The 14,652-nt window shown below is 43.5% G+C and overlaps 2 protein-coding genes across 2 annotated transcripts; one reads left to right on the top strand and one right to left on the bottom strand.

The window, feature by feature from the left end:
• Positions 1-2,051: 2,051 nt before the first annotated feature.
• Positions 2,052-6,514, bottom strand: LOC143519341 (thiosulfate:glutathione sulfurtransferase). The gene is made up of 4 exons (XM_077012669.1): positions 3,249-6,514; positions 2,649-2,771; positions 2,364-2,526; positions 2,052-2,288 (listed from the first exon to the last, which is right to left on the bottom strand). The coding sequence occupies exons 1-4, from the start codon at positions 3,379-3,381 to the stop codon at positions 2,234-2,236; spliced, it is 474 nt and encodes a 157-aa protein (XP_076868784.1). The 5' UTR covers positions 3,382-6,514; the 3' UTR covers positions 2,052-2,233.
• Positions 6,515-7,844: 1,330 nt separating this feature from the next.
• On the top strand, positions 7,845-14,610 carry kpna1 (karyopherin alpha 1 (importin alpha 5)). The gene is made up of 14 exons (XM_077012668.1): positions 7,845-7,984; positions 8,404-8,537; positions 9,615-9,728; positions 9,886-9,985; positions 10,065-10,159; positions 10,291-10,422; positions 10,677-10,765; positions 10,843-10,942; positions 11,162-11,325; positions 11,570-11,648; positions 11,802-11,927; positions 12,057-12,184; positions 12,637-12,812; positions 12,942-14,610. The coding sequence occupies exons 1-14, from the start codon at positions 7,978-7,980 to the stop codon at positions 13,127-13,129; spliced, it is 1,632 nt and encodes a 543-aa protein (XP_076868783.1). The 5' UTR covers positions 7,845-7,977; the 3' UTR covers positions 13,130-14,610.
• The last annotated feature ends 42 nt before the right edge of the window (positions 14,611-14,652 follow it).

The raw sequence follows: 14,652 nt of genomic DNA, 5'->3' as shown, positions 1-14,652 counted from the left end.
GGGGGGGGGGGGAGCATCTTCCTCTGGCTGATGCCAGTCACCATGCCAATGACACCAATTTAGACAGAAAGAATAAAAAGATGCAAGGGATAATGTCCATCTTGGTGTGGGCATATCCGGTTAGGCAGTAGGTGGCCGGCCCAGGACGGATCGCTTGTCTCTCCTCATCTCATTGTCCCTCGAGTAGGCAGGCAGCCATGTGGAGAAAATAAAACTGGGAAAATTAACTCTGTATACGGACATATACACGACAGATGAAATTATGAACAATTCTGGAGTGTGGCATTAAGTTTAAGCATTAACTCCGGCATTAAGTTAAATTATTACAGCCTAGCTAAAAAGGCAGAACCAGAAGGTAAGATAGGCTTGGGGGCATTCTGAGACATTGGCATCCGTCCACTGCACTGTCAAAAAACTTGAGTGACCACGAGCAATGACAGGATGACCGAACCAGCGCCCCAGTCTACCATAAAACCCTTCGTCTATGAATCCCTGGATCTGTACCTTTATCTAAGGGGGGATATGAATTATCAAACGCTAAACTAAATAAGTGGGTTTTCAACCTAGTCTTAAAGATTGTGACTGTGTCAGAGTCCCGGACGCATTTTGGAAGGTTGTTCCAAAGCTGGGGGGCCTTACAAGAAAAGGCTCTTCCCGCCACTGTTACCTTATTAATTTTTGAAACTAATAAAAGACCAGCACCCTGTGATCTTAGTGGACGTGGGGGTTCATAATAGGAAATAAGTTCCTGGAGGTATTCAGGAGCAAGCCCGTGCAGTGCTTTATAAGTTCATAAAAGAATTTTAAAATCAATACGGAATTTAACTGGGAGCCAATGCAGGGCTGATAGGACTGGTCTGATATGCTGAAATTTTCTAGTTCTGGTCAGAACTCTGGCTGCGGTAAACCCAAACCCAGTCCTCACATGTAAACCCAAGCCCAGCCCTCACAGGTAAAAACACATATATCTCATTTTTACATATCTTGTGAAAACATTGTGATAGTAATCACAGACTAAGCCATGTAAAGAGGCCACAAGTTGTATATCTTTGGAGTCCAATACTGCATAGAGATGACAAGGAAGAGGATAAGCAACCATAACGGATGAGATCAGAGCCATTTTAGTGTAGCATACCATGTGGTCATGAGTGCCCATGTAAATCACAAATGAATTTTTCCAAAAAGCCTGCACATTATGTTTTAATCACTCATCTTGATACACCGAAAATATAACAAGTGTCAAACCACAACAATAACAATTGTGAAGTCTTTTTATTCTCATTCACATCCACAGCTGTATTGAGCCAATTTTCCCAATGAATTCGCAGTAAAAATCCCTGCTACAAGCTCTTGTGTTTGGTGCATTTCGTTTTCTGGATCAAGATATAAAGAAAGATTTTCTCCCGCTTACATCCAAAATCTGAGCATTTGTAAGTGTGGGTGGGTCAGTTGATTTCACAGTTCATGAATATGCAGTACAAGGTCGCTTATGATACGCTTAGCAAATTAGCATTATCTATGAAAACTAAGATAAGCCAAATGAAATGTAATTCCTGAAAGGATGTTAGGGGGCAGTATATTCATATATTATAACATGCATATGTTATTTTACACACTCTGTAGCGCCCAAAAATGTTGAAATATAGCAAAAGTATGAAGATAATCACAAACTTTCTTCTCATATAAAATTTTGAATTAAGAGGGAAAATGATGTGCTGGGTCTTTAACTGATGACGTTAGTCCTACAGGTGTGTGCTGACATAGGGGTCTACTCCTCCATCAGTCTTACAGGTGTGTGCTGATGTATGGATGTACTCCTCCATCAGTTTATTTGGTTTATCAGCACCCGTGGCCATGACCCTGTGAAACCTGCGTTGTGCTGTCCATCGGTTAGGTATAATGTTACTCTGCTGCCCCCTTCTGACCATAACGTCCAATGCTGCACGCGCACTTCATTGTACAACTAACCAGCGTGCGCTGCCTTGCATATCAACCACATATGCCCACAGTTCCATTTCGTAGGTTTTAGAGAAATTAATGTTGTCCACAATATAACAACAACAAATGTTAAGACATTTCGATACAGTAGACAATTAATATGAATATGACTCAAATAGATAAGACTTTATTGGCATTGCTCAGTACAAGCACAGGGCAATGAAATGCAGAATGAACTCATATGAAGGTAAATAGGAAATGTGGAAATATAGTGGCATGATCTTCAAATGAGTAGTTATTGCTTCTCTTTCTCAGCCCATTCGGAGTATCCTCCTGCATAGTGACGTGCTCTGGGAGACAGAAGAGAGAGAGTGCTTTAGTTCAGGGTCTGGTTGCCTTACATGTATGAAAGGTTAGCAGCTTACCTGATGAATCCAAGACGCTGGGCAATTCCGAGGGCAGTGAGGCTCCTTCGACCTCTTTGACAGTGTAATACAATGTCGTTATCTTCCTTTTTGGGGGCTTTTACTTTAAAACTTTCTTCAAAGAGCTCTGGGGAGAGCTTCAGAGACTCCTCTAACTGACCCACTGTTTAAGGCACACAGATGGCTGCATGAAGACGTATGCATCTCTGATGGTGCATGAAGACACAGCCGCGCTCCTATAACTGTGATATATGGTGTTTCATATTTAGGAGAGTGGTTTCTTACATGGAATGTTGACGGAATTAGGAATGCGGCCTGCCTGGAATTCGTCTGGATTTCGAACGTCAATCAACTGGACACTGTGACTGGCCAGCATGGTCTTCAGCTGTTTATATGTCACGACTGAATCTGATGCGATGAAAGCAATAATGATTTAGTTGTAATATTGTAATATAACACTTATGCAGTCTTCTTGAGGAAGTGATTGTAGTGTCATGATTGCATGAAGTGTTATTCTGTAGTAATATTGACGCCCAGTACTACATAAGTGAAATCTTCGTAAGTGAAATCTATAAAAAGTGAATCTTTTGTAAATTGTGAATGACAAATAAAAAAATTAGAGGGATATCACAATACGGAAATAGACCGTGGTAGTAAGGTATGGTGAATATGGTCTTTGACCCCTTATCAAGATAAGGACTTCTACAAGGTCGTGGCAACAGATTTAAAGTTTCAAGATCTTAAATCTACAATTCTATGTTTTAAATCAGTATGTGCCAAGGAATCTAGATAGCACCGAAAGACAGAGGCACAAAACAATTCTGGATCACAAATAACCTTTGCAAATGTTTATTTTTATAAATTGTATATTATTAAGAGTTTTACCGTGATTGGATGGATCTTCGCTGAACTTGACAGCAGATGTCCTTAACCCACGGGCAACTGCTATTCCCTCATAGTAAACCGGTTTAAATGCAGCGGCAAGACTAATACGACGTAAAAGTGGAAAGAGCGTCATTTCTGCTCGTTTACTTGGTAAAGTGGCGCGAGGTGAAGCGGAGACGGGCTGTTCTCACCCACTGCTGATGCTCTGACGCTGCCCTCTGGCGTTAGTGAGCTTTTACCTTATTACTATTGTACATCACAGTACGGATAATTCGCATATTTAAATACGTGCATGAACGTGTGGTGTGGATAAGCAACCAACCTTAACCATCACCACGGACGTAATTGGGGGGGGGGGGGGGACACTTTTTCAAAAACCAAATATTTAAATAGCGACGAATCCATGTCCCCCCCACTTTTTATTACAAAATTACGTCCATGACCATCACTGAATATTTAGGATAAATAACTAACCGTTTTTGACCTTTTGAAACTGTAATGGCGCATTTGAAAGACGATGAGGAACATTTAAGCCAATATATCCTTATGAGTTTTATTTTACATCCTCTATAGAGGTATCTAACACGAACCGTCTGCCCAAACAAATAAACAACCATCGATTTAGCAACTGAAAGAAAATCACGCACGTTTGATAACCACATGAATAGTGAAGGTTAAAATACAAAATTGAAATTGTACTGCAAATATTAGCAGGTCACATAAAGCTGATCACCTGTCAGTGCAGGTAATTGGACTTCATGCTTTGGTACTGAACTTACGTCACAGATGTGATATTGATATAAAATATAGTCATATTATCTGCTGCTCATTTAAAACTGAACTATTTCATTTACATATTAATATATACTACGACAGCGTTCTGGGTGAATTTTTCATTTTACTTGGATGTTCATCGCCCACCGCTAGATGGCTCTCATCCAAGTTTGACACCCGCGTCCACTTCCACGACATCGCCCTGTTTCAGTAGGGCTGGGCCAGAACTTAATGGGCACTAAATAGAATCTGACTCATCTTTGATTCGGAATTGAATTATTCCTTCTGTAAACCTAACACATCCATAATCAGTGACACTTATTGCAGCTTTGTTGCTTTCATCGTAGGCTACTTTCATCATACGATTGGGTATGTTTTGATATGAAAAGATCTTAAACTGACGTGTTCTGGTGTTAATTTACATTTTCATAATGAAAGTAATACAGTATGAATTAGCATACTGAACGTGTAGTACTGAAAAGTTATTAAACCAGCAGACAGCGCATTTAAATGGGTTAACCACTTTAATTGGTTTTGGTAAAAAATAAACAATCAACTATAATTAAAATCAAACAACTTAGATAAACAGTACCTCCCTCTGTAAGATTTTTTCATCATTGACACTGGCACTTGGGGAAACTGTGAATGGTCTGTGACCTTGACTTTGTTTTAATATAATAGAACAGAATATGCTTTCTCAGTATCAATTTTTGGAACACAAATCTAGCAAAACGTTATTTTAAACTAGCAAGCCAGAAAAAAATCTTTATTTTTTCTTTCTAGATACGGTTACATTTTCTTTGCTTAATGTATTATTAAAACAAGTTATTTAGCTAAATTAGTGAGCATACCTCGACTGAACTGGAGGCTTGTTTAACGCATCTATCCAGAGAATGTTAATGATAAGCAGTCATGCAACATTACTTTGTTGTTTTGTCTTCCTTTTGTGACATTTTTGCATTTTTTTTCCATTAACAGAGGGGTGAGAGCTGTAATCTAACTTTAATCTCATTGTGCTCACACCAAATTCATCTACATTACAGCATGCATGCACATGAATGTTTTTTCATCATTGACACTGGCACTTGGGGAAACTGTGAAGGGTCTGTGACCTTGACTTTGTTCCCATTCCACAATACTTAAACAGTGGATCTGGAGAGGGTTCAACTTCACATTACCTTGTTATTTTTTCTTCTTTTTCTGTCCTTTTGTGACATTTTTGCATTTTTTTCCATCGACAGAGGGGTGAGAGCTGTAATCTAACTTTGTGCTCACATCAAATTCATCTACATTACAGCGCGCATGCGCATGAATGTGAGGTCAGCTCAGAGGCAGCTAGTCACTATATTAACATAATATAGCGTATGATTACTACCGACATAATGACTAAAAACTACCAACGAAACAAATGTGGTGGCCACAGGAGTCGTGAGCTAGCGTTTAGTTCACATATGCGTCCAGCATCGTTGAGCTTACCATGCCCGCATCCACTTTCTCTGATGGTGCCACCTACACACTACTATGCACTACTATGTTGCCACACCCAGCTACCACGAGGAAGCCTCGCTGGTGGTCTGCGCGTGGACAGTGCAGACATGACCCTCTACCACCCATTGTGATTTGGGGTTCAAGTTAGCCCTGATCCAAACCCATCCTAACAGTTATCCGAGTGTGACAACTGTGTGTGCTAAATATTTGTGCTTAGCTGTTCCCTGGACTGCACTGATCTCTGACGTTGATCCTGGGATCTGCTTGAGCATCTCTCCCAGTTTGGAGAAGCCCATAGTCCTCAGATTACTATGGCAACCACTGGTTGCCTTCACCTTCCACATATTATCTAGCTCTTGGTATTTATCAAGGGATTTGTGTTCCTTGGTCCTGATGTTGCTATCACTTGGGATTGCTTTATCTACAACTATGACCCTCTTCTGCTGTTTGTCCATCACTGTTGTGTCCGAGTGGTTAGCCATTACCATTTTGACAGGCTGTGTCTGAAAGTCATGTGTTTTAGATTGTCATATACCCGTATATAAGGCATGCTGGTCGGTTTGTTGAACACCTTGAGACCATCAGAATGAAGGATTTGTCGTTTACAGTGGGAGCAATGAAATTAGGAAACTCGGAAAAATAACTTATCGAGAGAGAGAGAGAGAGAGAGAGAGAGAGAGAGAGAGAGAGAGAGAGAGAACGCGCCTGCGCTGAACGTCACCCACTGCAATCACACATGCGCATTAGCATAGTACCGGTGTACGCTCCAAATCAGTGGCCTGAACGTCAAGGGGGATAATCGAAACAGTTTTTACAGGCAAGTGTGCTGAGAATCTCTAATACTTTCTATCTATTGTTTATTTTTTACCCAAGTACCACAAAATATCCATGTAACAACGATCGGGGGGCATAACGGGAGTCACCAAGCGAGCCGTTGTCAGCTATCTTTATCTATGCTAGCTAGGTTAGCAAGCAAGCTACCACAACTGCGTAGACCGGGAGGCTTATTCTCGAAGAAGCCCGGGGGACCCACTAGGACGACGTGGTGGTGAGGAGCTAGCAGGCTAACCAGCGCGCTAACCTCCGTTACATGGTTAGCCAGCCAGCTGGGTCGTCTTGCCTTAGCTCGTATAGTTGGCTGGCTGTTTGTTCATCGACGTTTGTACTGTCTTAAAATACCACACCGAGTCGGTCATGGCGATGACTCACAAGCGCCATCGACCAATCGCGCAGCAGCTTAGCGACAGACAGCTAACGTATCTGCTCGCGACAGACAGCTAACTAACATATCTGCTCGCGACAGACAGACAGCTGACTAACGTATCTGCTCGCGACAGACAGCTGACTAACGTATCTGCTCGCGACAGACAGACAGCTGACTAACGTATCTGCTCGCGACACAGCTGACTAACGTATCTGCTCGCGACAGACAGACAGCTGACTAACGTATCTGCTCGCGACAGACAGCTAGCCGCTTTGGTCTCGCGGACTGTTTTAGTTGTAACCTTAGTTCGCCAACATTTCTACTAGCAATTGACATTTACGAGTCTAGTTAACCGAACTATATTAGAAATCTCCTTGCAGGTCAAATTAAGGGGTTGTTGGATATTTTGTAGCCACTGACATTCGTTTAGCGAGTCTTTTTTAAAATATAGTTATCTTACTAGATATCTAGCTAAGACAATGTACCGTCAGTTGTTGGCGTCTAACTGGCTAAGCAAAGTCACTTGACAAGCTAGCTGGCTAACTAATTAAAGTCAACTAAAGTTAATTAGGTAGTACTTATTATCTATGTCAGGACTCGTAGCTACCGCGATACGTTAGCCGACGTTACCGGAGGAAAACCACTCCCGCCTCACTCCCCATTCCTAGCGCAGTGACTGTCAAAACACTGTCCTGTGGGTCGCCCCAGGTTTCTTGAGAAACTAGCTAGCCATCGGTTTGTACATAGTCTTTGAAATGATGGTTTAAGGATAGATTATGGTGTCTATGCTTTCTCCATACACTTTTAGTACGCTTTTCAGAAGTTACGAGCTTCCTATATATCTTGAGTAGCTACCTGGATCATGAGCGGATTAAAACGACTAAGGGGGTATGCCAAATTAGCCGGATTATCCATACTAATGCGTTTGGTTAATCCTCAGTTTGTCATGAAAGGTGGACACGTGCAATTCACTACATTACTGTTCTTAGTCTGTGATGGACTGTTAAATCCGAATTACATGCGTGCAAACGCATGTAAGAACAAACGTCCCCCCTTCAGAGTTGTATTCTTCTGACCATATAAGGTCATAGGCACGTCCAGTTTACCTGTAGGGACACTAAAACACGCCACATACATGCATTGACCCAAATGAATTCTGATGAAGACATGGCTACCTGATCCATATCCAAAATAATTGGAAAATACAGAAATACGTTTGCTCCCTGACAAGCTGGTGAACTGCTACAATCTGAATTCTCGGTTATGCCTTGTAAGTGATTTACTTTGTGTTGTGAAATGCAAATGTTTGAGAAGTGAAGTTAATATGTAAAAATGAGCTACAAAGATCATCTTCATTTTTTTAAGCAGAAGGCCCTTTATTGGACACATTCCAGTTAACAAATGTGGGTGATAAACAATATAAATGTCTCATTGGAGCATAAATCCGGTTCAATATTTAGGTGACCATCCATGTCAGTAGGATATTTCACATCAGTGTGTAGATGTTCAGTTCTTTACACTTAACAAATTTGTGTGTGATGAACTATTACCATGTAAACTGCAATGATTTTATGATTTTGGTGTTTGCTTTATTTACTTCTTGTGTGCATTACCCTCAAAACGTGCCAATGTGCCACTCTAACGTGTTTATGTTTTGGACAGTAGTAGTAAACATCCCTCCTGTTCTAGGCTGCATCATGAGTCAGGGAAAAGACAACGCGCGACTCAGAAGCTACAAAAACAAGTCTCTCAACACGGATGAGATGAGGAGGAGGAGGGAGGAAGAAGGCTTGCAGCTACGCAAACAGAAGAAAGATGAACAGGTGAGAGATTGGCTCTGTCTAACTGGACCATTTCAGTAGTTGGAACAGCCTGTCCGGGTCCCTCGTGATGTGGTCATTAACACTTTTGTCATATGCTTGCTTGTTTGGTGCTTTTACACGTTCATCTTTCTCCCCTGTGCCACCTAAGTGAAGTTTGGTTATATTCTGTATCAGCATTTCAATCCTGTGTTAGCATTTCAGTTTTGATCAGGTGTTTTATCACACACATCTACCACCACATCTCAGCTCCTCCCCTCACTTTTCCGCCCACAGAACTTTTGCCAGAAAGGAACTTGGAGTGTAATCAATTTACAGAACGTTTTTATTTTTCATTCTTCAGGAGTTGTTGTTCACATTCAGGTCCCATGACCCCTGCACCCACACATGTATTGAAAAGGCAGCCGTAGCTGGTGAAACAGAAACGGCCCTTTCTAACCCTCCTGTCCTAATCCTCAACACCTGGTGAACTGTTGGCCTTCAACTGGAAATCTCCTTTTGTGATGAATGCTTCCGTCAATATTTTATTTTGCTGTAACAATTGCTGGATTCTTTTGCACATACTCATTTAAACACCTCAGTTTGAGTCTTCAAAACAGAAAACCAAGATCTATACAAAACGTAAGAAGATCTGTGAACGTTGCCTGCTTCTATAATTCTGCACACATGGGCAGCAAAATAGCAGTTAGATCAGTGAATGCAGAGGTAAAGGAATGAATGACTTTGCGGTATCATGGCAACAGTTGTCCACACAACCGAGGTCTAACAGATGTGCAGAGGTTGCTTCAGTATGTGGGTTCTTAGCTCACATCTCTGTGCGAGTCAGTGTGCCATTGCGTGACTGAATATCTGGAAGGCCCATACCCCTGACCACGTAAGGATGCCGCACTAGTGGGAATTCAAACCACCTGGACAGTTGGACTGAACTTACACTTTAAAACCTGGAATATGTTTTTCATGGTATTGGTAAAGAAATGAACACCTTTGTAACTCTTACCTAGGCAGAACCTGTTGATCGGCGCAGGCTCAGTTAACTGAGGCTGAAGCTTTGTGTGTGCTTTTGTGTCTGCGGTTCTCCAGCTGTTCAAACGGAGGAACGTGGCCACCGTTGAGGAAGACTGCACACTTGAGGAAGATGGCATGTCGGACACCGGCTACCTGGAGTCCCAGGCTAACAACATGGACCAAGTCACGGTGACCGTTAAACACTGTAGATCTAGCATAGTTTCAGCTTTCTATCGTTTACAGCTCTGCCTGTCCATAGCTATAGCTGTTTATGTCTGTTTCAGTCTCTAATATCTATCCAGTGCAGTTTGCTTACGTGTGTAATTGTTTTGTTTTTGTTTATTAGGGAGGTGTAATTTCTGAAGACATGATTCAGATGATCTTCTCCAGCTCTCCAGAACAGCAGCTGATGGGAACACAGCGTTTCAGAAAACTTTTGTCAAAAGGTTCGTTGTTACACACCCCAATCACGAGCTGTGGACTTTAAGACATTTTGCTAATCAGTTGTATATTAACCCACGTTAGAGCCCAATCCCCCCATTGATGAAGTTATCGCCACGCCCGGTGTGGTGGAGCGCTTTGTGGAGTTCCTGAAGAGGATGGAGAACTGTACCCTACAGGTAAACACACATGCTGTTACCCCAGAGTCTGTGGCGTAGGATGGTGCGGTTTCGAGACGAGCTCATGGTGTAGGAGTGCATTATGTCATTAGTCATTAGTGCAGTGTGTTGATGGGTGCTGTCTCCTGCAGTTTGAGGCTGCGTGGGTGTTGACCAACATCGCCTCTGGCACCTCCCACCAGACGCGCGTGGTCATTCAGGCTGGCGCCGTGCCCATATTCATAGAGATGCTTGGCTCAGACTTTGAGGATGTCCAAGAGCAGGTAACCTACATGTTCACACCATTTGAATGTAGCTTATTAAACAAGTGCTTGTACCTGACAATACACACTACACATTTTCAACCGAGACTTTTTCTAATGTTGTTTTTACGTTTGTAGTATTTCATCATATTTGGTTCGTCAGTTTTGCATCAGGTTTTGTTGACTGACTCAAATAACACTGTAGGCCAGAGATGCAGCATCTGTTGTGATGTACGTGTTGATGGATCACTGCCATGTTGTGTGTTTCTCGACAGGCGGTGTGGGCGCTAGGCAACATCGCAGGGGACAGCGCGGAGTGTCGAGACTACGTGGTGGATTGCAACATCCTTCCAGCCCTTATGCAGTGAGCTACAGATTGTATTCTTGTATATTTTTGCTACTGAGTGACTGGGTCTTGAACATTCTTACTCCTGTTTCTAGGCTGTTGGCCAAACAGAACCGCTTGACCATGATGAGGAATGCAGTGTGGGCTCTGTCTAACCTGTGCAGAGGGAAGAACCCGCCTCCAGACTTCTCTAAGGTACGATCCACTAAACCAGTTTAACACGTGGGGCTTCGTTGTTTAATCCAGTGAGAGCGACCCATGGAGAGACAGCTTCTCCTGCACTGGGTGGTCCTGGTGATGGTTTCTAACATTAGGCTAGACGTGCTCCTGTATGTTTTATCATTCAAATACTTGCTCTGTTTCTCCTGGTTTGGCTCTAAGATTTAAGGCACGTGTGTGTGTGTGTGTGTGTAGGTGTCTCCATGCCTGAGCGTTCTCTCCTGGCTGCTCTTCGTAAACGATACGGACATTCTGGCGGATGCCTGCTGGGCGCTGTCCTACCTGTCTGATGGCCCCAACGACAAGATCCAGGCTGTGATTGACTCAGGAGTGTGCCGCAGACTGGTGGAGCTCCTCCTGTAAGACAGCCCTCTCCCTCGGCCAACAGGGCACCCTAGAGTCTGGTAACTGTTTAAGGGATGAAAATGTGTACAAGTGGGTTGGATTTAGTCCTCTGAACAAGCACAGGAGACTACTGCAGACTGTTAACTACATGAGTTGAACAGCTTCCTGACAGAGCGTTTCATTCAAGCATGTGACGGAGACCGTTTCGAAAATGTGAATGTCGTCAGAAGCAGTGAAAGAGTTCCTTTTTTCTTCCAGACACTCGGATTATAAGGTAGTCTCTCCAGCCCTTAGAGCTGTAGGAAACATTGTAACAGGAGACGACCTTCAGACGCAGGTAATAAAAGCAGAATAACACTTTATTGGGTGCTGTCTGGCTTTACAGCAATGTTTTCATAGTCCCAACGGGGAGTTCTCAGTGTGTGGCCTATAAGACAGTAGGACCGTGACTTATGTGCTCCTAAAGTCACACCTCCTTGTGTCTGAGCAGGTGATCCTGAACTGCTCCGCCCTGCAGAGCCTGCTTCACCTGCTCAGCAGTCCCAAGGAGTCCATTAAGAAAGAAGCTTGCTGGACCATCTCCAATATTACAGCTGGCAACCGGGCGCAGATACAGGTGCCACTGTCTGCCTCTCAGTGTCTGTCTGTCTGTCTGTCTGTCTGTCTGGTGTCAACGCCCATCTTTTGTACAGTGCACTCCTGCTAAATGCCAATACTGTAATGTAAACTGTCTCTCTCTCTCTAGATGGTGATAGATGCAGGTTTGCTGCCTCCTCTCATCCACATCCTTCAGGTGGCAGAGTTTCGTACGAGGAAAGAGGCAGCATGGGCGGTGACCAACGCCACCTCAGGAGGCTCCGCTGAGCAGATCAGGTTAGCCAGGGCAATTTCTGAATATCCGTATTTCCTATTTGAAACTCTTAAGATGTCTGTTCATCCCTGTTGGCTAAGTGGAAGAGAGTATAGATATGGCTAGTGTTTCATCACCTCATTCTCCACAGTACAGCTTTTTTTGTGAAAGATGTACAAGGTTTTTGTGAAAGATGTAGCTAGATAGAAAGTTAAAGAAGACTCAAAAGGATTGTAGATAATTAGCGTACATGTTTCAGTCCTTCAGAAGTGTCTTGCACTCTGCAGGTATGGATTTAAATGATGAACGCACAGATTAAAAATAGTCAAAACTGAAACGGCTACAGTCTGTTTAGAGGGAGGAGCTCACGTTCACTGACCTGAAGTGCCCGATTTAAAGATTAGTTGAGCTTGTTGGGAGTTTGCTCTAATTCTACAGGTGTTTTGATGTTGGTTTATTTCTGTGCCATGAGTAGGCATTTAGTGGAGCTGGGATGCATCAAGCCTCTTTGTGACCTTCTGACCTTGATGGACTCCAAGATAGTGCAGGTGGCTCTGAATGGTCTGGAGAACATCCTCAGACTGGGAGAGCTTGATGCCAAGAGAGGTGGAGGAATTAACCCCTACTGTGCCCTCATTGAAGAAGCATATGGTATGTACACCACAACTGCGTTCAACTTGCATGTTCACTTGAGGGAGGGTTATGGGTTGGTTTAGCAGTGGGTCACACCGACATACTCTAGCGTGATTCGGTTTGTAACGCGCTGACGTTCTCCCACAGGTCTGGACAAGCTGGAGTTCCTGCAGGGACACGAGAATCAGGAGATCTATCAGAAGGCCTTTGACCTGATCGAGCGCTACTTCAGCACGGAGGACGAGGACCCGGCACTGGCTCCCGCCGTGGACCTACAGCAGCAACAGTTTCTCTTTCAGCAGTGCGAGACTCCCATGGAGGGCTTCCAGCTCTAACCCCACCCACCACCAACACCCCTCTCCACATGCCCCGCACAAGAGGCAGAGGTGCCCCTTAGCCCCATTGGAGAGAGTGATTTAATGATCATGATTATTAGAGTGTGGTGTTGCAAGAGCCTGTGTTGCTGGGCAACCCCAGATCCCTCTTTCCCGCCTCCCTCATCTCTGCTGTCATTGGTCCGCATCTGAAGAACGTCTCGAGAAGAAAACGGCCAGACCCCGACAGTGCCGTGCTCATCCTGACCACCTAAACCTTCCCAACCGACTCTGGGATGTTTCAAAACACCACCCCCACTACACCATAATTATACCAATAGCTCGTAGTGTCTCGCATTAATCTCCAGTACCAAACCCTGCAAGGATCTGGGATATTCCCCATCCACACCCAGATGTGTCCAGTATAAGCAAGAGTCAAGAGCCCTGTGCAAAGTAAACCAGGAACATCTGGCTGTGAGCTGATGGAAACTGATAATACACTGCTTGTATGACCTTACTGCAATACTGACTCTGGAGGGGTGGCTTGCACGCAGATCTCTCTTCACCTGTTTAAAACACTGGACTGACCGTGTGACTGTGTGTGCGCATCTCCAGGCGCTCCAAAAACAAACAAACAAACAAAAAAAAACCCACAAACCAACAGAGACATGGCCAGTCTGCCCTGAAGACTGAACAGACATCTGCTGAAACGACGCACTTTTACCAATGTATTAGTCCAGGCTAGTGTAAAGACTGCTCTTGTCATGCGACAGGACTGATGTTTGGGGTTCATGATTCACTATGCCACTTGGGCAAAGTATTTTGCTTTTAATCTCATGCATTCCTCCAGTGACTGAAAACTGACTGGCTGGGCTCCGACTCACTTTTTCAAGCATTTGCACCTTTTTAGGATTCTGGGAGTTGGAGTCCTTGTGTCCCGCACTGAGACTGTTGGACAAAGACAAACTTTTTTTTTATTTTTGTGGTAGGGGTGGATTGGGGGGGGCTTTGGACTTCAAGAAGACTTTTGGGACTTTTAAAGGACAATTCCATGTGGTTATCATCTGCACTTTATGTTCAGTTTAAATTCTAACCATCTTCCTTTCTGTGCAGTGCTTCACACACTTTTGCGCTCCACTCCTCAGGAATTGAGGGGAGAAGGTGGTGTGCATATGGTGTGCACTCCAATCACAGAACTCTTCACAAATAGAAACACACTAAATATCTGAGTGCAGTGTCACTGCCTCCTCCTGGCTGATAGACTCCGCCTCTACAAAGCTTCCTCTAGCAGTCAGACTCTCTGAACATTTAACGAGCTGAAGGCTTGGCGCGCGTGTTTATGAATGTGTGTGTGTGTGTCTGTGTGTGTGTGTGTGTATGTATGCGCGTTATAAATTTTATCTGATTATGCTGAGTGCAAACTGATGTTTAGATAATCCCAAATTATATTGTTAACCAGAAGGATATGACCCTAAAACAGTAAAAAAAAAAAAAAAAAAAAACTGCATTATCTGTAATACATTTCATACGTTTTATTGATTTGG

This window comes from Brachyhypopomus gauderio, chromosome 7, assembly GCF_052324685.1.
Source record: "Brachyhypopomus gauderio isolate BG-103 chromosome 7, BGAUD_0.2, whole genome shotgun sequence".
NCBI lineage: Eukaryota > Metazoa > Chordata > Actinopteri > Gymnotiformes > Hypopomidae > Brachyhypopomus > Brachyhypopomus gauderio.
Note: the sequence above shows the minus strand (reverse complement) of the source record. Positions and strands in the feature narration are given on the sequence as shown.

What these genes read in the sequence shown, in the direction of transcription:
- LOC143519341 (XM_077012669.1), bottom strand. Translation starts at nt 3,381, where the DNA reads ATGACGCTCTTTCCACTTTTACGTCGTATTAGTCTTGCCGCTGCATTT. An exon ending in CGAAGATCCATCCAATCACG is followed by an intron (nt 2,772 to 3,248) that starts GTAAAACTCTTA and finishes TCATCGCATCAG; the next exon opens with ATTCAGTCGTGACATATAAA. An exon ending in TAATTCCGTCAACATTCCAT is followed by an intron (nt 2,527 to 2,648) that starts GTAAGAAACCAC and finishes TGCCTTAAACAG; the next exon opens with TGGGTCAGTTAGAGGAGTCT.
- kpna1 (XM_077012668.1), top strand. An exon ending in TGGAGAACTGTACCCTACAG is followed by an intron (nt 10,160 to 10,290) that starts GTAAACACACAT and finishes TGTCTCCTGCAG; the next exon opens with TTTGAGGCTGCGTGGGTGTT. An exon ending in CGCCTCCAGACTTCTCTAAG is followed by an intron (nt 10,943 to 11,161) that starts GTACGATCCACT and finishes GTGTGTGTGTAG; the next exon opens with GTGTCTCCATGCCTGAGCGT.